The sequence below is a fragment of the Lepus europaeus genome, chromosome 5 (genome assembly GCF_033115175.1).
Source record: "Lepus europaeus isolate LE1 chromosome 5, mLepTim1.pri, whole genome shotgun sequence".
NCBI lineage: Eukaryota > Metazoa > Chordata > Mammalia > Lagomorpha > Leporidae > Lepus > Lepus europaeus.
In genome coordinates this window covers 27,758,754-27,780,132 of record NC_084831.1, presented here as the reverse complement: position 1 = coordinate 27,780,132, position 21,379 = coordinate 27,758,754, and the positions used below count along the sequence as shown (strand labels likewise).

At 54.4% G+C, this 21,379-nt stretch overlaps 1 protein-coding gene across 1 annotated transcript; it reads left to right on the top strand.

Moving 5' to 3' along the window:
* Nucleotides 1–270: 270 nt before the first annotated feature.
* On the top strand, nt 271–5,273 carry C5H1orf216 (chromosome 5 C1orf216 homolog). Its single transcript, XM_062190944.1, has 2 exons — nt 271–373; nt 2,668–5,273. The coding sequence occupies exon 2, from the start codon at nt 2,673–2,675 to the stop codon at nt 3,345–3,347; it is 675 nt and encodes a 224-aa protein (XP_062046928.1). The 5' UTR covers nt 271–373; nt 2,668–2,672; the 3' UTR covers nt 3,348–5,273.
* Nucleotides 5,274–21,379: the final 16,106 nt, after the last annotated feature.

Genomic DNA, 21,379 nt, shown 5'->3' with positions numbered 1-21,379 from the left:
AGGTTTCTCAGATCTGAAACGTGGGGAAGCCTCGCCGGGAGATAGCATTTCAGGCAGAGGCAGCGGTGCGAGCCACAGCCTCGAGGTAGGAGGGGCCCAGCGAGCGCCGTTAGGCGACAGCGCCAGACCTGGAAGGCCTGGCCTTGAGCAGCCGGAGCAGGGGAGGCGGCTGCCGCGCGGGGGCCCCGCGCAAGCTCCCACGCAGGACCAAACCGGCCCACGTGGGCCGCCCCAACCCCGCCCCGCCGCGCAGACGCCGCCAGCAGCCGCAGTCCGGGCCCAGGCCGCGGGAAAGCCCGGGCGAGGCACCCCTAGGCCGAGCGGGGCGCGCCGGAACGAGAGCCAGCTGCGCCGGAGCGGGCGCCTCCAGGCCGTGAGTCGGGGCCGAGCGGGAGGACTGGGGGCCCCGCCGCGGGGGCCGGGGGCCGGGGCCGCAGCCCGCGCCCAGCGGCCCCTCCGCGGAGCTCTGCAGGGACGGTCTCCGCCCTGTTTCCCGGGGGACGTCTCCGTCTCCGGCAGCGCCAGGAAGGAAGGGCAGCCGCCGCCGCTCCCGGCCCTGGCAAACTGCGGATTAACTGGGGGTGGGGCCGGGGTCTGATCCCCATTTTACCATCGCTGAGAACCCATGATCCTCAGCGCCACCCCCAGCCCATTCCAGCCTGCTTAGGAAAAAGACTCGGGGGAGGCTCCAGGCACCTAACTGCACACTTTGGTGGGAGCCCTGGGGGTCCGCAGGTCACCGCGGGAATCGTTCCCACCCGTACCTTCCAGGCCTTCTGCCCTCCCCCAGCTGTGGGAAGGGCCTGTGCCACCTTAGGGGTCCCCCTGGGGCCTGCTGCCCTTACCTTGTACCCCTTAGTGACCTTCCGGTTCCCCGGTCCTGGGATAAGTGTGTGGTCGGGAGAAACCTCTTCTCAGTTCAGACCGGGATTTCGGTGGAAGCCCTGCTGGGAAGAGGGGTGCCCTTTGCACTCGCTCCAGGAACTCCAGATGGGGCAAGCTAGGGCCAGGACGCAGGTGGTGGGGGAAGAGGGATGGCGCGTCGGGGCGCGGCGCCTCAGTGCTCGCTCTGGGAGCGTGATGGGGGCACCGGGAGGAAGGCACGAGGAACTGTGTGTGTTTACATTTATTAGGGGCGGGGCAGATGGAGAGGGGATTCTCAGGCAGGCTTCAGAGCTGAGTTCGAGGCTTTTGCTGAGTGGAGAGGGAGGAGCTTAGAGGGGAAGGGAGAGGAAGGCACTGCAGGCCAGAGCCATAGTGGAGCGCAATAATAGTGGATCTTGAGCTCCCCGAGCAGTCGGCTGTGATGGGAGGCAGGGTGCGGGTGCTCAGGGCCATTAGGGCAGGCAGATGTTTAAGAGGAGTTTAGGAACAGTACTCACAGTCAATTTTTAAATTTGCATTTTAAAATTCATTTATTTATGGGGCCAGCGTTGTGGCATAGCGGGTAAAGCCACCACCTGCAGTGCCAGCATCCCATATGGGCGCTGGTTTGAGACCCGGCTGCTCCACTTCCAATCCAGCTCTCTGCTATGGCCTGGGAAAGCAGTGGAAGATGGCCCAAGGCCTTGAGCCCCTGCACCCTCATGGGTGACCTGGAAGAAGCTCCTGGCTCCTGGCTTCAGATTGCCACAGCTCTGGCCATTGCAGCCATCTTAGGAGTGAACTAGTGGATAGAAGGCATCTCTCTCTCTCTCTCTCTCTCTCTCTCTCTCTCTCTCTCTAACTCTGCCTTTCAAATAAATAAATAAATCTTTTTTTAAAAAATTCATTTATTTATTTGAAAGGCAGTGACAGAGAGAGGAGAGAAATACCAATCTTCTGTCTACTAGTTCACTCCCCAAATGGCTGCAACAGCCAGGGCTGGGCCAAGCTGAAGCCTGGAGCCAGGAACTCCATCCTGGTCCCTATGTGAGTGGTAGGGGCCCATGTACGTGGGCCATCTTCCACTGCCTTCCCAGATGCATTAACAGGAAACTGGATTGGAAGCAGAGCAGCTGGGACTTGAACCAGTTTTCTGATATGAGATGCCAGCATTGCCACAGCAGCTTCACCTGCTGTGCCACCATGTTGAGACCCCAAATTTACATTTTTAGCTGCAGGAAGAGAGATTAGTGAAAAGGCTGTGGCACTACTCCAGGTAAAAAATGGCCTGAGCCATTGAAGAGGAAGAACTGTCTGAATTTGGTGACTGATGAGAGATGAGGGACGGCAGGAAAATGCGTGTTCCAGGATGCTTCCAGGCTCTGGCTGGGGTGGCTGAACAGGGAGCAGAGCCGTCTTGCTGAGGACACGAAGAAGGGAGCTGATTGGAACAGGGAGATTTCCAGGGGCCTGTGGGTGGCTGCAGGGCTGGGTAACAGTTGGATCTGGGCTGGAGACAGATTGGAGAGTCACCAGCATATGATGATTCCCAAAGCTGCAGCCCACAGCCGGGTCATCTGGGGAGAAGCGTGTAGAACGAGAAGACAGCCTGCCTCGGAGCGCTGAAAAACACACTGTGCAGGCTACTGCAAAGGAGCAGTGAGGGAGGTGGGGACCAGCAGGGGCAGTGCGAGCCCAGCAAAGGGGAGGGGATGACGAGGAGCTGCCAGGCGTGTGCCTGCTGCCCTGTGGCCAGGCTGTTGTGACTCTGTCCTGTGTGACTCTTCTGCTTCCCCTTTGCAGACCAGATGTTCGCCATGGAGCCAGGGCTAGCTGAGGGGGGCCCGTTCCTGGGGGGCCCGCCCCCCGGAGTATGCCAGCCCCAACCAGACAGCAACTCCAACTTCATGGCGAATCCCAGGGACGCCAATGAGAACTGGCACGGGATGCCAGGCACCGTGGAGCCCGTCCTGAGGAGGAGCTCCCCCGAGCGGCCCTCCAACAACCAGGCTCCCAGAGCCCCTGAGGAGGGCATCCGCAGCCCCCCGGAGGGAGCAGAGATTCCTGGGGCTGAGCCTGAGAAGATGGGGGGCGCCAGCACACTCTGCTCCCCTCTGGAGGACAACGGCTATACCAGCAGCTCCCTGAGCATCGACAGCCCCAGCAGCAGTCCTGAGTCTGCCTGTGGGACCCCTCGAGGCCTGGGCCCCCCGGATCCTCTTCTGCCCTCCGTGGCCCAGGCTGTGCAACAGCTGCAGGCTCAGGAGCGCTATAAAGAGCGGGAGAAGGAGAAGCACCATGTGCACCTGGTGATGTACCGGCGCCTGGCACTGCTCCAGTGGATCCGGGGCCTGCAGCACCAGCTGGTTGACCAGCAGGCCCGGCTGCAGGAAAGCTTCGATACCATCTTAGACAATCGCAAGGAGCTTATCCGGCGTCTCCAGCAGAAGGCAGCACCATCTAGGCCCCAGGACCAGGGCTAAGGCTGTGCCCCCACAAGTGTGCGAGGGTATATATGTGTATGTTTGCAGGCATGTGTGTGGCTGTGCACAAATAAGTATATGATTATTTGCTAGCTTGAGTGCAGGTAAGCATAATAAGTGAGTGTGTATGTGCTAACATAAAAACGGGTGTGTGCAGGTATGTGTGAATGAGCTTGAGTGTGCTGTTACGTGTGAGTATGTAAGAATGAACATGTATGTAGCATGTATGTAATGGAGTGAATTTGTACGTGCAAGTGTGGACAGGTACCCAACAGTGTGTGTGTGTGTGTGCATAAGTGAGGATGTTTATGCACAAGATGTGTGTGTGTGTGTGTATACATGAGCTTGAATGTGTAGGCACGTGCTGGGTGTGTGTGAGTGAACCCCTGTGTGTGCAGGCCTATATGATGGGGTGCACGTGTATTTGCAGACTGGTGAGCCTACTGATTTCATCTGCCCACATCCTGTGTTACCCATGGCCTACCCAGCCTTTGTTTTCCTCTGGGTCTCACTGTCCCCCGATGAAAAATGGCTGGCCTGCTGTCAGTTGAAGGATGTACCCTGCTGTCATCTATCTGAGCGGTGTGGCTGATCCATTCTCCTAGAATTTTCCAGACCATTTCTCTTCATCTCTTCCCCTCACTTATCCCATACCTTGCTCTGCTAGCTCACTGTCCTTGATGCTAGCTTTGCTGTGAGGGGTTTAGAGGCTGTTCTGGCCTGCCATAGCATTTTGTAACAATATTTATTTATTTATTTGAAAGGCAAAGTTACAGAAAGAGAGAGAGAGGTCTCCCATCCACTGAATCATTCCCCAAATGGCCACAAGGGCCAGAGCTGGGCCTGTCTGGAGCCTGGAGCCAGGAGCTTCTTCTGGGTCTCCCATGTGGCTACAGGGGCCCAGGGACTTGCGCCGTTTTCTGATGCTTTCCCAGGTGCGTTTGCAGGGAGCTGGATCAGAAGTGGAGCAGTTGGAACTTGAACCGGCGCCCATATGGGATGCTAGCATTGCAGGCAACAGCTTAACCTGCCATGCCACAACACCAGCCCCTGCCATAGCATGTTATCTACAGTTTTTCAGAGCAGTTGGTGGAGAACTGGTTTGAGAGAAGGAAATCGGGAGTGGGAAGGTGCAGCTCATGGCAGGAGGTGGCAGGGAAGGTAGGGGACTATCCCTCTTGGACTCTGCCTTTGGACACACTGGACATGGTAATAGGGAAATGACAGTGGCAGAGCCCTTTGAGGAACAGGAGAACGGAAATTCTAACATAGCAGGTCCCTAACCGACCAAAGCTCTCCACTGGCAAAGCAGCTGTTGAAAGCCACATTGACTTAAGTTTCTGCTGAGAAGGAATGTGCGCTCACAAGCTTGCAAGAAGTAGGTGGGTGTTCCGAGGCAGTTGGGGAAAAACCTCTCCCTGCCCTCTCTGTGCCTGTGCCTTGCTGGGCGTCTCTGGCTTTCGCAGCTTTGCGTGTTAATTGGGTTGGTCCCTTTCTGCAGGGTGAGACTGTGGGCAGGAGGCAGCATCAGCCCAGCCTCGGGCAGCTCTTGGATGGCCTTTCAACAGGGACAGGCTCCAGTAGAGGCTCTGAGAGCTGTTGAGTGGTCACGTCTTGGGCAGGACCAACGACTGAGGTGGCTGAACTCTCAGCTCTGCTCCTGGGAGCCAAGAGAATATGAGGTTGCTGTGGGTGAGGCTATGCTGTCGGGCCAGCTGTGGCACCACTGGCCCTCAGTCTCCATGTCTGCTGTGCATAGAGGATCTTGCTGTCCATCTCGAAAGAGTTCCATCCCGAGGAGTGGGTGGGAGAAAGGTACAGGGAGAGGACGTGAAATGTGGACCCTGGGCACCTGGGCACTTGGTGTCTGTAGCTCCTGCATGCTGCTGCCTGGACTAACCCAGGATGAATAAACTGGGGCCGAGAGTGGAACTTCTCGAGTGTGTGTCTCTGTTCTGTTGTCTGGTGTCCTCTTCTTCACCGACAGCCCTTTGGGCAGAGGCCTGTGCTGGGAGGTAGGGGGCGGTGGTCAGGAGAGACGCTGGGGAGAAGGAGTCCAGCCTCCTGGGCCTGGCGATCTGATGGTCTCTCAGCAGCTTCCCAGTCTGATGAGGGTGCCTTGCACCCCCGCCCCCCACCAGAGAGCCCCACATGAGATTGTCCTTGTCTAAGTCACCCTGGGGCCGAATAGATTGTGAGGCCTGTGACTCCGCCCACCCAGCCTCCCACCATCACATACACAACACTGCTATTCAGTCATAGCCTGGAGTCTCCACTGCCCTGAAGGGTCCTGGACTGTGAGAGACAGAGGTAGGAACCAGAGAGTGTATCTCCTATTTTACATTAGTTCATATGATTTTTTTCCCCCATGCTTGCAGAACTCTAAGCTCCCAAGTCTGAGATCTTCCAGGTCCATGGCCATTGCTGACCCCAGCCTTGGTTGGAGCCCCCAGACCCCAAGGCCAGCCAGCTTTCACCATAGCTGGTCTGGCCTCTTCTCAAAAAAAAAAAAAAAATTCATTACTTTGATAAAGAAATTATATTATCTACTGCTGCATAACAACTTACCCTCAAACTTAGAGAGTGCTTAAAACACTCCACATGTGTGATGTCACTTCTGTAGGTTGGGTGCCCGAGCACAGCTGTTGGGTCTGCAGGGTCGCGGTCTATCCCAGGGCTGCCATCTAGGTGTCAGCCTAGGGTCTCTGTTGTTTGCCCTCAGCTGTGTGCTGCAGTGCCTGGCCGCGTGAGCCCTTCCAGCATAGCCCCTTGCTTCCTGAAAGCACGTGAAAGAGCCAAGTGACAGACAGCTAGTAGGACAGAAGTCCCAGTGTTCTGCAGCCTCGTCACAGAAGTGCCACCCCTCAGTGTCCCACGGCTAGGAGCCCGTCCCTTGAGGCTCTTATGCAAGGCTATGGGTACCAGGAGGCAGGGGCTACCCACCACTGAAGGCACATGTTGGTTAAGTAAAGGTACATTTTACTGGTTAACTGTCTTACAAATTATATTCTACTTATAAGAATTGAAACATTTCAAAGCAATCTAAATTCTCTTTTAGCCTTCCGATAAAGTGTACTTATTGTATATTTTAAAAACTCCTTTTTTTTTTCTTTTTGACAGGCAGAGTGGACAGTGAGAGAGAGAGACAGAGAGACAGAGAGAAAGGTCTTCCTTTTTGCCATTGGTTCACCCTCCAATGGCCGCCGCGGCTAGCATGCTGCGGCCGGCGCACCGCACTGATCCAAAGGAAGGAGCCAGGTGCTTCTCCTGGTCTCCCATGGGGTGCAGGGCCCAAGCACTTGGGCCATCCTCCACTGCACTCCCTGGCCACAGCAGAGAGCTGGCCTGGAAGAGGGGCAACTGGGACAGAATCCGGCACCCCGACCGGGACTGGAACCTGGTGTGCTGGCGCCGCAAGGTGGAGGATTAGCCTATTGAGCCATGGTGCCGGCCAAAAACTCCTTTTTAAAAATATTTATTTATTTATTTCAAAAGCAAAATTACAGAAGGAGAAACAGAGAAATCTTCCATCTGCTGGTTCACTCCCTAAATGACTGCAATGGCTGGGACTGGGCCAGGCTGAAGCCAGGAGCCTGGAACTCCATCTGCATGTACCGTGTGGGTAGCAGGGGCCCAAGCACTTGGATCATCTTCTGTTTTTCTCAGGCACACTCACATGGGATGCCAGCATTACAGGTGGTGGCTTAACCCTCTGAGCCACAGCGCCAACCCAATTTTAAAAATTCTTACATGGGCTTCTTTGTATTTTATTTTTAAAGTTTATTTACTTCCATCTACTTGAAAGGCAGAGAGAGACAAACAGAGAGATTTCCTATCCACTGGTTCACTCCCCTAAATGTCATATAACATGCAAGCCTGGGCTAGGTTCAAGCTCAGAGCCTACACTCCATCTGGGTCTCCCACATGGGTGGCAGGAGCACAAGCACTTGAGCCATCATCTGCTGCCTCCCAGGTGCATTAGCAAGAAGTTGGATCAGAAGCAAAGCAGCCAGGACTCAAATCTGCACTCTGATATGGAATGTGGGTGTCCCAAGAGCCAGCTTAACCTGTTGTGCTATAATATCTGCCCTGAGTCCCTTTAAAATATATATGTGTGTGTGTGTGTGTGTATTTGAAAGGCAGCATTAGAGAGGGAGAGGGAGAAACACAGAGATCCATCTGCTGGTTCACTCTTCAAATAGCTACAATGACTGGGGCTGGGCCAGGCTGAAGCCAGGAGTCCAGAACTCCATCTGGGTCTCCCACTTGGGTGGAAGGGACCCAAGTAGTTGGCCATCATCTGCTGCCTTCCCAGGTGCACTAGCAGGTAAAACTCTTTTTTTTTTTTTAAAGTAATTAATTAGTTTGAGAGGCAGTTCTGATCCACGAGCTCACTTCCTAAATGCCCACAGTGGCTGGGGGTCCAAAGCCAGGAGCCAGGATTCAATCCAGGTCTCCCACATGGGTGGCAGGAACCCAGCTACTTGAGTCATCACTGCTGCCTCTCAGGGTCCCCCTTAGCAGAAAGCTGGAATGAGAACCTGGCGCTGGGACTCGAACCCCAGCACTCCAATATGGGCTGCAGGTGTTCTAATGCTAGGTCAAATGCCCGCCCCAGGCATGTTTATTCTAAGCCTCACAAAGTCTGAAACAGTGACCCAGAACATATGTGATACTTACTGGAATCACTACGGGATGTTCTGGCAAAGGGCTGTGGCTAAGTTACCTATGAAGATTTTTTTTTTTAAGATTTATTTATTTGAAAGAAAGTTACACAGAGAGAAACACAGAGAGAGACATCTTCCACCCGCTGGTTCACTCGCCAGATGGCTGCAACTTCTGGAGCTGAGCTGATCTGAAGCCAGAAGCCAGGAGCTTCTTCTGAGTCTCCCACACTGGTGCAGGGACCCAAGGACTCAGGCCATCCTCCACTGCTTTCCCAAGTGCATTAGCATGGGAGCTGGCTCGGAAGTGCAGCAGCCCAGGCTTGAACTGGCACCCATATGGGATGCTGGCACTGCACCTGGGGCTTTAACCCATAGCGCTGGCCCCTGGAGATTCCTAACAATGAAGAAACACAAAGCTCTCAGAACATGAGAAAGCGACGCTTCTGAAGGAGCCCTTTTCCTAAACTGTGAGGGCTCTTCTGAGCACGACGGCTGCTTACGGCACAGACTCTGCAGCCAAACCACCTCGATTAGAGTCTTGGCTCCATCGTTTCTTGTCTCTGTGACCTTGGGCAAGTCAGTTAGCTTCTCTATGCTTCAATTTTCTCATCTTAAAATGGCGATGGTCGGGGCTGGTGCCGTGGTGCAGTGGTTTAAAGCCCCAGCGGCAGTGCCGGCATCACATATGGGTGCCAGTTCAAGTCCCGGCTGCTCTGCTTCCCATCAAAATCCTTGCCTGGGAAAGCAACAAAGGATGGCCCAAGTCCTTGGGCCTTTGCACCTACATGGGAGACCAAGAAGAAGCTCCTGGCTCCTGGCTTTGGATCAACTTATCTCTGGCCATTGTGGCCATCTGGGGAGTGAACCAGTGGATGGGAGACATCTCTATCTGTTTCTACCTCTCTCTGTAGAATAAATAAAGAAATCTTTCAAATAAATAAAGAAAATCTTTTTAAAAATGGGGATGGTAATTATCACCTCATAGGGTTGTTGCAAGGATTAAATGAATATATAATATGTAAAATATTTGGAACTGTACTGACAGAATAAGCTATGATGATGAGACTTCTGATTATTATTGTTACAGTGCTTTTGTGATGCACACTTAACTATTTCATAGAAAATTCATCTAATTTTTCCTTAGGGAGTTTTAATCTAAAATTTGAAAAGCATCTTAAAAAAAAAGAGGTTTGGGGCAGGCATTTAGTGTGGCAATGAAGACCCTGCCTAAGAGCCCCACTTCTGACATCAGAGTGTGGGTTCGAGTCCTGGCTCTCGGTCCAGTTCCAGCTTCCTGATACTGCAGACTGCAGGAGGTCCAGGTGACAGCTCGAGCACTGGGGTCCCTTTCGTGACCTGAGAGACCTGGATTGAATTCCTGGCTCCTGACTTTCACCCAACCCAGACCTGGCTGTTGTAGACATTTGGAGAGTAGACTAGTGGATGGAAGATCTCTGTGTCTTTGCCTTTCAAATAAAATGAAAGTAAACAAAAATTTAAGAGCCTTTAAAAAGATAAAGATGCCTGATTTTTCCTTTCCATAAAAGAGCTCTCTGAACTGAGCTGAAGGCAGGCTGGCCGGCCCAGGGAACAGTGTGCTGCATTGGATGTCCACAGGACCCCTGCTAGCCTCTGAGGGTCCAGGGCTAAGCCCAGGCCCTGGGATAGGGGTTTGGAAGGAGATTGGCAAGGGCAGAGAGTCAGAGCCTCAGCCAGGGCATCAGGGTTTGGGGTAGGGCAACTGAGGCAGGACCCCAGTGGCTGAGGCAATGCCATCTAGCACTGCGGTTCCCATCAGCTCTGCTGGTTTCCAATTGTGGGATGTGCTGCGGCTACTGCTAGGCCTCTTGCATGAGGTAGACCTGGTCTACACTCCAGCTTCCTCACCCTGCAATTGTTTGTTTGTTTGTTTGTTTGTTTTGACAGGCAGAGTGGACAGTGAGAGAGAGAGACAGAGAGAAAGGTCTTCCTTTTTCCGTTGGTTCACCCCCCAATGGCCGCTGAGGCTGGCAGACTGCAGTCGGTGCATTGACCCGTAGCCAGGAGCCAGGTGCTTCTCCTGGTCTCCCACGCGGGTGCAGGGCCCAAGCACTTGGGCCATCCTCCACTGCACTCCCGGGCTACAGCAGAGAGCTGGACTGGAAGAGGAGCAATTGGGACAGAATCCTGCGCTCCGACTGGAACTAGAACCCGGGGTGCTGGCACCACAGGCGGAGGATTAGCCTAGTGAGCTGCGGCACGGGCCCTCACCCTGTAATTGTAACAATCCAATGAGAAAGTGGGATCTTCCAGTGCCCTGCAGGTATTGAGAAGATCCAGTGCTTCCTCTGCATAAGATCCCAAGGGGCAGCTCTGGTCTGCCCTAGTAGATGAGACTCTTATCTGAAAGTCTAATACACAAACCACTCCAGGCCTCTGCGCACAGCAGAGGTCCAAACAGGCGGCAAACACAGGCCTGAAGCATGGAAGGATCCACAGGGAGCTGGACAAGGAGAGGTCTGCTGGGGAGCGAGGGAGGGGCTGGGTTGAAGAGACCTTTCCCTCCAGGAACCCCAACTTGCTCAGCCCCATCCAGTATGGTCAGAGGGGGTGGGGTTAAAGCCCGGACTGCAGGGAGGCAGGAAAAGAACTCGGAGCTCGGGGAGGGTGCCGAGAGCTCGGGTCGGGGCTGCCATCGTGGCGAAGCAGGTTAAGCCACTGCCTGTGACACCGACATGCCATCGTGGAGCCTGGGTTTGAGTTCTGGCTGCTCCGCTTCCAATCCAGCTCCTGCTAATGTGCTTGGGAAGGCAGCAGAGGACGGCCCCAGTGTGTGGGCCGCTGTCCTCCACGTGGGAGAACCGGATGGAGTTCCTGGCCCAGTTCCAGCAGATGGAAAGTCTCTCTCTCTCTCTCTCTCTCTGAGAGATGTCCCAGCCCAGGGTCTGGCTTTGCAGGGCTCTCAGGGTGGCTGTCCCTGAAGAGATGTGTGCCCCCTGGTGGCAGCCTGTGACCACCTATCCCACTTAGCACCAACAGGTGACAGGGACAGGAGAAGGCTGAGGTCTGTGAAGATCTTCCTGGAGGAAGAGGAGCCTGCAGAACCAGTAGAAGCTGAGGCAACAGAGGATGGTGATTTCTGGAGCTGGCAGGATCCGGGTAGCTTGGATCCTCCACCTACTGGCTGCGCCTCACTTCTCTCAACTGTAAAATGGGAGCAAGCGTCTTATACTTCTTTCACAGGGCTGGGGAGAGTTAGATGAGTTGGCACAGGTAAAGGGCTCAGAACTGAGCCTGGCACACAGGAACTTAGCTGTTGCTTTCTGATGGGGAGAGGCCGCTGGCAGCTGTGCTGTAAGCCTGGCTAAGGGCCTTGGATACCAGGGGGTTTCAGGGATGCTGGCGGTGAGAGGAGAAGGACTTGAGGTGGAGGTGTTCTGAGATCTGAACCCGAGTCCAAACCCACACTGATATAGGTGCCCGCACCCACCGGGCACCCAAGCAGGCCCAGATCCCCCACACTGGACACGCCCCCCACACCCATGGATGGGCACTCCCGGGCCCGGCTCTGACACAAGAGTGCACCTACAGTCCCCTGGACGCTGCAAGCCATCACATCAAACTTCTGCGACCCAGGCCTGTGGGTGCCCCCATTCAAACCTCATCCGGGCCCGGATCCGGCCACGGCCACTGCCGCTCCCCCTCCCCCGTCCTGTTCTCCTCCCAAGCCCCACCCCCACCCCCACCCCACCCCACCCCCGCCCAGAACCCCTCAGTCTCCTGATGGCTCCTCCCTCATTTGGGCACATGAGTGAGGGATGACGCGAGGGGTGAGAAAATCGGGGTCGGGCAGGGGCCCCCACATCCCACACAAAAAGCGAGCTCGGGCTGTGGCACTCCAGCAGTCCCGGGGAAGGGGCTAGGGGCAGTGCCAGGCCTCGGTCAGCTGGCGTCCTTCCGCGGTGCCCGAGTCCGCCCCCCGAAAGGCGCAAAGGGTGGCCTCCCCGGAGCCCGCCCCGCGCCCGGCCGCTGATCCGCGCGACGGCGAACGCCGTGTCCTAGCCTAATCCCAACAAGCATGAAAACGGCTCGGGCCGGCCGCCAGCAGGCCCTTTGTCCCCGGGCCTGGCGGGACAGCTGCGCCCAGCCCCTCCTCCCTGCTCGCTTCAGCTGCCCGCAAGGCTGCGAACCATCGCTGGGCTCTCGCCTCCGGCGTCCGGGCGCACAAAGGGGGCGCGGCGCCTTAAGCTGGGGAAGGGGGATTAACCCGGGCGCCCTCCGCCGGGGGAAGGGTGCGGGCCGTGTGGCCTGCAAGGCGGAACGGTGACGGGCCCTGGGGTCGCGGGCGTGAGCGGACGAGGGGGGCGAGATCGTTGGCTGGAGGGGACCCCACGTTCCGTAGCGGGACAGCCCTGTGGCGAGGAACGCCCCTCGAGGCGCCCTGGGGTTCGCCTCTCCACGTCCGGCTCCCCGGGATCTCCGCTCTGGCGCTGCGGTTCTCAGCGATCCTCGGACCCCCAAAGCTCGGCCTCCAGCCCCACCTGCTTCCCCGCTGGCCGGCTCCGCCCGGGCGACCCACAGCAAGCTCCCCACACTTCCCAGGCCGGAAGCCGAGTCCAGCTCTCCGCACCCGCAAACCTGCGCAGGCCGCTCCGCCACCTGGGGCGCGGTGAGCCCCAGGGCCTCCGGGGCGGGCGCGCTCCTAGGGCCAGGCCTGGGCCACCGGTCCTGCGCCACTCCCCCCAGCGCCTCTGCCTTCAGGCCCCCGCCACCCCTGGGGGGCCACGGCGCTCTGAGGGCCCTATCACGCTCCAATGCAAGACCTCCAAAGCACCGGGCTGTTCAGTTGCTCCTTTTTAACTTCTTTTCTGACCAATTTCTGCCAGGGGGCCTTTTCCTCAGGGTCTGGTGTCCCACAGGTCGTGGGGCTCCTCATCTCTTCCTTAGGCTCCCTGAGGCCACTCCAGATCCAAGAATTCCTCACCCCAGCCCCAAAGGATCCCTCGGGGTTCTGGGCCCCTGGTCTCTCCCCCAGACTCGGGGGAGGGACCCCCTCCCCAGAAGGGGGAGAGCCCCACATTCTGCAAGCCGGTCCGTGTCTCTGTTTCCATCACGGTTGGCACTGCCAGGAGCCTGCTCCCAGGTGCTCTGCATGTCTCCCGGTATTTGCTACTGTCCCTCGAGTGCCAGACCCTCTCCGACTCCCGTGATTCACATGGTCCCAGCCCACAGGGTCTCACAGTCTAGCAAGGGACTGAGACCTAGACATGGATAATGAGATCAGTGTGATCCTGTGAACAGAGACCCGTGCACGGGGCGCTGGAAGCACTTTCTGAAGCCTGTTCCTAGAGCTGTTGAAGATTTCTAGGAGAAAAGAGGCTTGGGAAACCCTGGGCTAAGCGACGCTGACTGGGCATCCTGCCTGTGGCCTTTCCCTTGCCCAGAGGTGCTGTGAGTGCCAAGGCGGTGCCGGGGGAGTGTCTGCAGTGACTTGTTTCAGCACGGAACCCCCTTTCCTTGGCTATCCTCATAGATTCAGTGTTTTGAGGTCATATTTGGGGACCACAGTGCTGAGGGGACCCAGAGCAAGGAGGGATTGATTGTGTTTGGAATGGGGGAAGGATAAGGGAGGTGGGAATGAGTGCAGAGGGGCTGGTATGGATCTGGAGGAGGAGTTCAAGCAGGCAGGACAGGACCAGTGGGGGAAGTGAAGGAATTGGGCGTGGCAGGGAGGGGGTGTGGCTCTAGGCTGCAGAAGCAGGGACTGTCTCAATGACAGAGTATTTTTCTTACCTAAAGACTGATTTGTTTACTTCAAACACAGAGTTACAGAGAGAGAGAGGGAGGGAGGGAGAGACACAGAGAGATCTTCCATCCACTGGTTCATTCCCCAAATGGCTGCAATGGCTGGAGCTGGCCCAATCCGAAGCCAGGAGCCTCATCTGGGTCTCCCACATGGGTGCAAGGGCCCAAGCACTTGGGCCATCTTGTGCTGCTTTCCCGGTGCATTAGCAGGGAGCTGGATCAGAAGTGGAGCAGCCAGGACTTAAACCAGCACCCAAGGGGATGCTGGCACGGCCAGCAGCCCACAGCGCCAGCCCTGAAGGATTCTTTATGAACCAATAACTGCAGTGTGGACAGGGATGTTATCAACACAGCTGAAACGATTGTGTGGGAGCTGGGTTTGTGATTATATACTTTTCTGGGATGCTGGGAACCGGTGCTAAGGCAAGCCAGCCAAACGGGCCTCTGTCTTCAGGTATACACATTTTGGGTGTATGTGGGACTAGTAATGGGTGTGGACCTGGAACTCTGGAAGCAGAGAGGGGCCCTGTGCCAGGGTCATTGGGTTTCATTATGGGAGTCGCGAAGACTGCCTCAAAAAACCTCCCTGCTTCTTGTCAGTTGAATTTGGTTCTACAGGGAAATATGTACCAACAACACGGGCTAGGTCCACAACATGGAGGTATATGCAGATGGGTGTATGTGTGAGCAGATCCTGGTAGGTTTGGGTTTGCTGGGTTAGGGGAGGGCTCTAGGAATTGCTCCCCTGGGGCTTTCTGTCCTGGAACTATAATCTAGTCTCAATAGAGGATTTTCACAAGGAACCCAGGTGGGTCATTGGGTACTTTGCTCCATTCTCATGATTGCTCTGCACGTAACCTCACCTCCATCCCGTTGCTATCCATCATCCAATATCCATCCCTTCCCTTGGTCCATCCTATGCCCTCTGTATTCTCTCTCTCTCTCTTTCTTTAAGTGGTTACTTATTTATAATCTATTTGAAAGGCAAAGCAACATAGAGAGGAGAGAGAGAGAGAGAGAGATCTTTCATCCACTGGTTTACTCCCCAAATGCCCGTGACAGCCAGGGCCAGACAAAGTTGAAACCAGGAACCTGGAACTGCACCCGGGTCTCCCACATGGATGGCAGGAGTCCGAGTACTTGGGCCATCATTTGCTGCCTCCTAGATGCACTCTAGCAGGAAGCTGGATCAAAAGCGGAGATGCCAGGACTCGAACTGGGCACACTGATATGGGATGTTTGTATACGAAGCAGTGGCTCAGCCCACTGTGCCACAAAGCACCAAAACTCCCGCCCCAATCCTCTCTACTCTTATGCCCACATCATGCCCTTCCCCGTGCTGGCCTCACGTGCAGTCCTGTCCATACCTCCTCCCAGCTCCCCTCCCTTTCCCTATGTAATTCTTATCCCAGGCCATGTTCAATGCCATGCTCCTCCCATTTGACTCCTCTACTCATCCATGTGTTATCCCCGCAGCTGGCTCCTGCTCCTCTCTCTTCAGTGCCACCTTTCCCAATCTTGTCTCTCTGGTCCTAACAACTAAAGCAACAATAACGGTAACAGAAACCAGAGGTCAAAGACTGAGGAGGAGAAGAGAAGGGAGGGAAGCGAGCATGCTCTGGGGCTGGGACGCCACTGTTCTTGGTGCTTTACGTGGATTAACTGGTTAGATCCTCACAATGGCACTAAGAGATAGATGCTATTTATCCCCATTTATGGATGAGGAAATTGAGGCCCACGGGTGTTGAACACCTTGCCCAAATTGACATAATTGGTGGGAGGCAGAGCCAGGATCGAAATCCCGGCAGTCCGCTCGCCCCATCTTGACATCCACACTGGCCCACTTCCACCTCCTACCAGCTTTACAGGTGTCTCCATTTCCTCATACCCAGATCCCCACCCTGACCTCAGTCCCAGGACCATCCTGTCCTGAGCTGGCTGCTCCCACCCACTTAACCCATGCTCAGTTTAACCCCCATTCGTCACCACCTTCCCATCTAACTTTGAATCTTGTCCATCCCTATTCCCAATAGTGTGTTTCCTTCCTCTTCCTGTCCCTCTTAGAAAACTGACTTTAGAATTTGTATGCTGGGGCCGGCACTGTGGCATAGCAGGTAAAGCCAATGCCTGCAGCACTGGCATCCCATATGGGTGCTGGTTTGAGTCCCAGCTGTTCCACTTCCAATCCAGCTCTCTGCTATAGCCTGGGAAAGCAGTAGAAGATCGCCCAAGTCCTTGGGCTCCTGAACCCACATGGGAGACCCAGAAGAAGCTCCTGGCTCCTGGCTTCAGATCGGCGCAGCTCTGGCTGTTGCAGCCATCTGGGGAGTGAAACAGCGGATGGAAGACCTCTCTCTCTGTCTCTACCTCTCTCTGTAACTCTGCTGGTCAAATAAATAAAATAAATCTTTAAAAAAAAAAAAAAGACCAGCGCCCCAGCTCACCTGGCTAATCCTCCGCCTGTGGCACCGGCACCCTGGGTTCTAGTCCCGATTGCTCCTCTTCCAATCCAGCTCTCTGCTGTGGCCCGGGAAGGCAGTGGAGGATGGCCCAAGTCCTTGGGCCCTGCACCCGCATGGGAGACCTGGAGAAGCACCTGGCTCTTGACTTTGGATTGGCACAGTGCGCTGGCCATAACGGCCATTTGGGGGGTGAACCAAAGGAAGGAAGACGTTTCTGTCTCACTCACTAACTCTGCCTGTCAAAAAGACAGAGAGAGAGAGAGAGAGAGAGAGAGAGAGAGAGAGAGATGGAAGGGGAGGGGAAGGAGACGTGATAGTGGTATCCGCTTCATGCTATGGCTGTCTGGTTACCTGTTTCCTCTTTTTTAAGGGAAAATGTGGGAAAGGGGAGATGCTGCCTGTTCTGCTTCCCGGAGTGCATCAAATCCTTCCAGGACTCACAGACTACCTATCCCTGAATTTACTCCTAGCCCCAGACTCACCCAGACGGGAGCTGACTCTTCTGAGCTGACTTCCTGGATCTTCCTCCACCCGTGTCTCAGCTACGATTACCACCTTGATCTCCATAATAAACTGCTTTATGTGATTTACTCAGATGCTCCCCTAATTCCTAATGAGGTCGGCTAGCTTGTGTGTGTACATGTGTACATGTATACATGTGCATGCCCACATGCATTCTGGGGTGGGGGTGGGGGTCAGCATGGCTATGCACCCATCTAACAGATGAGAAAACTGAGGGAGGGGTAGAAAAAAAGGACAATTTTTAGACTCATCTGGAAATAGTAAATTACCTATAGAATCTTTTTTTTTTTTTTTTTTGATAGGCAGAGTTAGACAGTGAGAGAGAGAGACAGAGAGAAAGGTCTTCCTTCTGTTGGTTCACCTCTCAAATGGCCGCTACGGCCGGTGTACTGCGCGGATCCGAAGCCAGGAGCCAGGTGCTTCCTCCTGGTCTCCCATGCGGGTGCAGGGCCCAAGCACTTGGACCATCTTCCACTACCCTCCCCTGCCACAACAGAGAGCTGGACTGGAAGAGGAGCAACTGGGACAGAACCCAGCACCCCAACCGGGACTAGAACCCGGGGTGCTGGTGCCACAGGCGGAGGATTAGTCTAGTGAGCTGTGGCGCCAGCCCCTATAGAGCCTTCTAATATCTTGCCTCTTCATAATGTTTAACATTTTTCAAGTCACCCCATTCTGTTATGTGGCTATAAAGGAAGTGCAACCACATTTTTCAGTGGAGAAGCAACAGCCAAAATCAAACAGTGTGAACTCATTAACTATGGAGCCGTGAGTTCATCAGGCAAAGAAGCAAGACCATCTAGAGCACCTCAGCCTTACAGACCTCCCTACCTTAGAGGCCTGACATGTGCTCCCCATCGTAGAAACAATGCTCACGCTTTCGTTTGTTTGTTTTTTAAAAGATTTATTTATTTATGGGACCCACACTGTGGCCGAGCAGGTGAGGCCACCGCCTTCAATGCCCGCATCCTATGTGGACACTAGTTCGAGTCCCAGCTGCTCCACTTCCAACCCAGCTCCCTCCTAATGTGCCTGAGAAAGCAGTGGAAGATGGCCCAAGTGCATAGGCACCTGAGGAAGCTCCTGGCTGCTGCCTTCAGACTGGCCCAACCCTGGTTGTTGTGGCCATTTGGGGAATGAACTTGAAGATGGAAGATCTCTCTCTGTGTGTGTCTCCACCCCACCCCCTATAACTCTGCCTCCAAATAAAACAAAAATATTTACTTATTCATTTGAAAGAGTTACAGAGAGAGGGGGAGAGGCAGAGAGAGAGAGAGAGAGAGAGATTGATTCTCCATCTGCCGGTTCACTCCCCAAAATGCCACAACAGCTGGGCCTGGGTCAGGCAGGAGCCGGGAGCCAGGAGCCAGTAGCTTCATCCTGATCTCCAACATGAGTGCAGGGGTCCAAGTACTTGGCCCATCTTCTGCTGCTTTCCCAGGTGCATTAACAGGGACCCAAACCAGTGCCCTTGGGGGATGCTGGCACTGCAGACAGCAGCTTAACCCATTGTGCCACAGCACTGGTCCTGATGCTCCTAGTTTTACAGTTTATGAAACCCTGACTTTGTATTAACTCAACAGCTTGTGCCGGAACCAGGACCCTGCTGATTCAGCTCCTGAGCCACCAGGTCTCTGTTGAGTCCTACGGCAGCAGTGTGGCCAGACTGAGAGGAAGGGTCTGACTGGTGCAGGTGCACATGTGTGTGCACATGCCTGCCCATGTGCAGCAAGAGTTAGCTCATGCGAGGGACCTTGGCATTTGGATAATATGTTGGGTGGGACTGTCCTAGGCAATGTAGGGTCCCAGTTAGCATCTCTGTCCCCTAAACATGAAACACCAGTGATAGCACTGCCTACCCAATGATTGAGATGACCAAATTAATTTATAGGGGTAGTATCTCCTCCTCTCCCCCAGCACACACTTACAACCCCAGGCTAGAGTCTGTTTTGGACTCCGGCCCCTTTTCTGCTGTCCCACCTCCTTCCAGCCTTCTTCCAGCCCCGCAGTTCTGGGACTCCCCCTCTGTGTTGGGCTGCCTCCCAGTGAGCGTCAGGAGTTACTGAGCCTGGAGCCTCAACCTGCCTCTGAAGCCCATGGGTGTTGTTCCTTTAAGGAGGCTGGTTTCCAGAATTGGGGGAGTGTTGGAAGGAAAAGGGAAAGGACCCCACCCCCGCCCCCTGCAGGCCTCACCTATTCGCCACAGTCTGCATTTTTACCCGCACCAAATGCAGCGTGCTTATAAATAAAATATGCAAAGATTTCCCTCTCAAATGATCTCCCCAGGCAAGCTAGCTCAACTCCAGCTTGTTAATGGAAAAAATGCAAATAGGGCCTCCCAGCCCTCTTCCCCAGGCCCTAGGCTCTGGACAAGCTAATGCGCTTTGCTTTCTCCTCTCTGGGAATTTCTCTGTTTCTATTGAAACCATTATGGGGGGGGGGTGCTCTGCGCATCTAGGAGGCTTTTCCCGGTGCCATCCTGAGGGAGAGTCTTAGAAGGGAGGGAGCAGCTCAGGCAGAAACATTTGGGGCAATTGCATTGTTGTGGAACCTGCCCCTTTCTGAGCCTCATTTCTGACCAGAGGGGAAGGCTCAGCTGGTGCCGGGTGCTAGGTCTAACTCTGCTGTCTTTGGGGGACTCAGAGATGGTGGAAGCATCAGGCTCCTGCCCTCATCAAGCTCACAGTTGGGCAGGAAAAAGCCCTAGATCATCGAGAATTAAAAAAGCAACTCTAGGACACCGTAATCAAGCTATCAAAATCAATACCATCATAATGCGACACAGAGGCACCTGCCTTCCAGTGTGAATGCCTGAGGCCCACACCAGCACCCAGCTGCCCTTCCAGCCAAGGATGCAGAGCCTCAGGAACGTGAGCTCTGAGAGCACTCAGAGTAAGCAGCAAAACTGCCGGCAGGTGCTCTCCAGAAATGCGAGTTTCAGGAAAGAATTAACTGTTCCCAGGTAAGGCGGACAACTAGATGCGTTGTATGATGATAGTTTGGAAATTATTTGGGGGCCGGTGCTGTGGCTCAGAAATTCAAGTCCTGGCTGCTCCACTTCAGAGCTAGCTCCCTGCTGATGGCCTGGGAAAGCAGTGCAAGATGGTTCAACTCCTTGGGCCCTTGCATCTGCATGGGAAGGCCCGGAGGAAGCTCCAGGCTCCTGGCTTCAGATCTGCCCATTGTGGCCATTTGGGGAGTGAACCAGCAGATGGAAGACCTTTCTCTCTGTTTCCCCCTCTCTCTCTGTAGCTCTGTCTTTCAAATAAATAAAATAAATCTTTAAAAAAAAACATCAACTGTGCATTTATAATTTTAAAAAACCTGTATTGTTTAAAAAATAATACAGGAGGAGATAAGTAACTGGGGAGTTAGGTGAGATCAGATTGACTGTGGGTTAGTAATTGTTGAAGTTCAGTGATTAAAACATTCTTTTCTTTTTTTCATATGTCTGAATTTTTCCATAACAGAAAAATTCTTCCTTCTTTTTAAAAATTTTTTTAAAGATTTATTTATTTATTTGAAAGAGTTACACAGAGAGAGAAGGACAGGCAGAGAAAGAGAAAGAGAGAGAGAGAGTCTTCCATCCACTGGTTCACTACTCAATAGACCACAATGACCAGAGCTGCGCTGATCTGAAGGCAAGATCCAGGAGCTTCTTTCAGGTCTCCCACATAGGCACAGGGGCCCAACGACCTAGGCCATCTTCTACAGCTTTCCCAGGCCACAACATAGAGCTGGATCGGAAGTGGAGCAGCCGGGACTTGAACTTGTGCTCATATGGGATGCTGGCACTGCAGGTGGTGGTTTTACCCACTGCGCCACAGCCCCCAGGTCATGGTATCTTAACTGTTGTATCGGAGTTAGAGTCAACTGGCCAGTCAACAGAGAGGTTTAAGGATCAGTCTCCTGACTAGGCCTGCATTTAAAAGAACACTCTGGGGCAGGGTAGGCACAGGGGAGCATGTGGGCTGGGGACAGTTAGATACTCCCATTCTGTGAGCCAGATCAGAATCGCTTCCCTAACTCTCCCCTCCCATCTCACAGATCCACTCCCAATAAAGGTTGATGTTTAATGCCAGGTTTCAAACAGGGGACTGGCCCAACCACAAAGCCCTGATGACTGTTTCTCATCTTTAATTCCCTTTGCCACCAGCTGTCAGGAGAGGGAAGTAGGGTGGTTGGTAGTTGGTGGGTTCAGGCTCTGGAGCCAGGAGACTTGTATTCAAATTCTGCCGGGGCCAGTGCTGTGGCGCAGCAGGTTACGCCACTACCTGCAGTGCTGGCATCCCATGTGGGTGCGAGTTCGAGTCCTGCTACTCCACTTCCAATCCAGCTCCATGCTGGTGCTCCTGGGAAAGCAGGGAAGGATGGCCCAACTGCTTGGGCCCCTGCACCCATGTGGAAACCTGGAAGAAGCTCCTGGCTTCGGCCTGGTACAGCCCCAGCTGTTTCGGCCATTTGGGGAGTGAACCAGAGGATGGGAGATTTCTCTCCCCTCCCCCAAGTCTGCCTGTCAAATAAATAAAATAAATCTTAAAAAAAAATCCTGCCTCTGCTTTTTACTCACTAGTGATCTGTAACAAATTTCTTCACC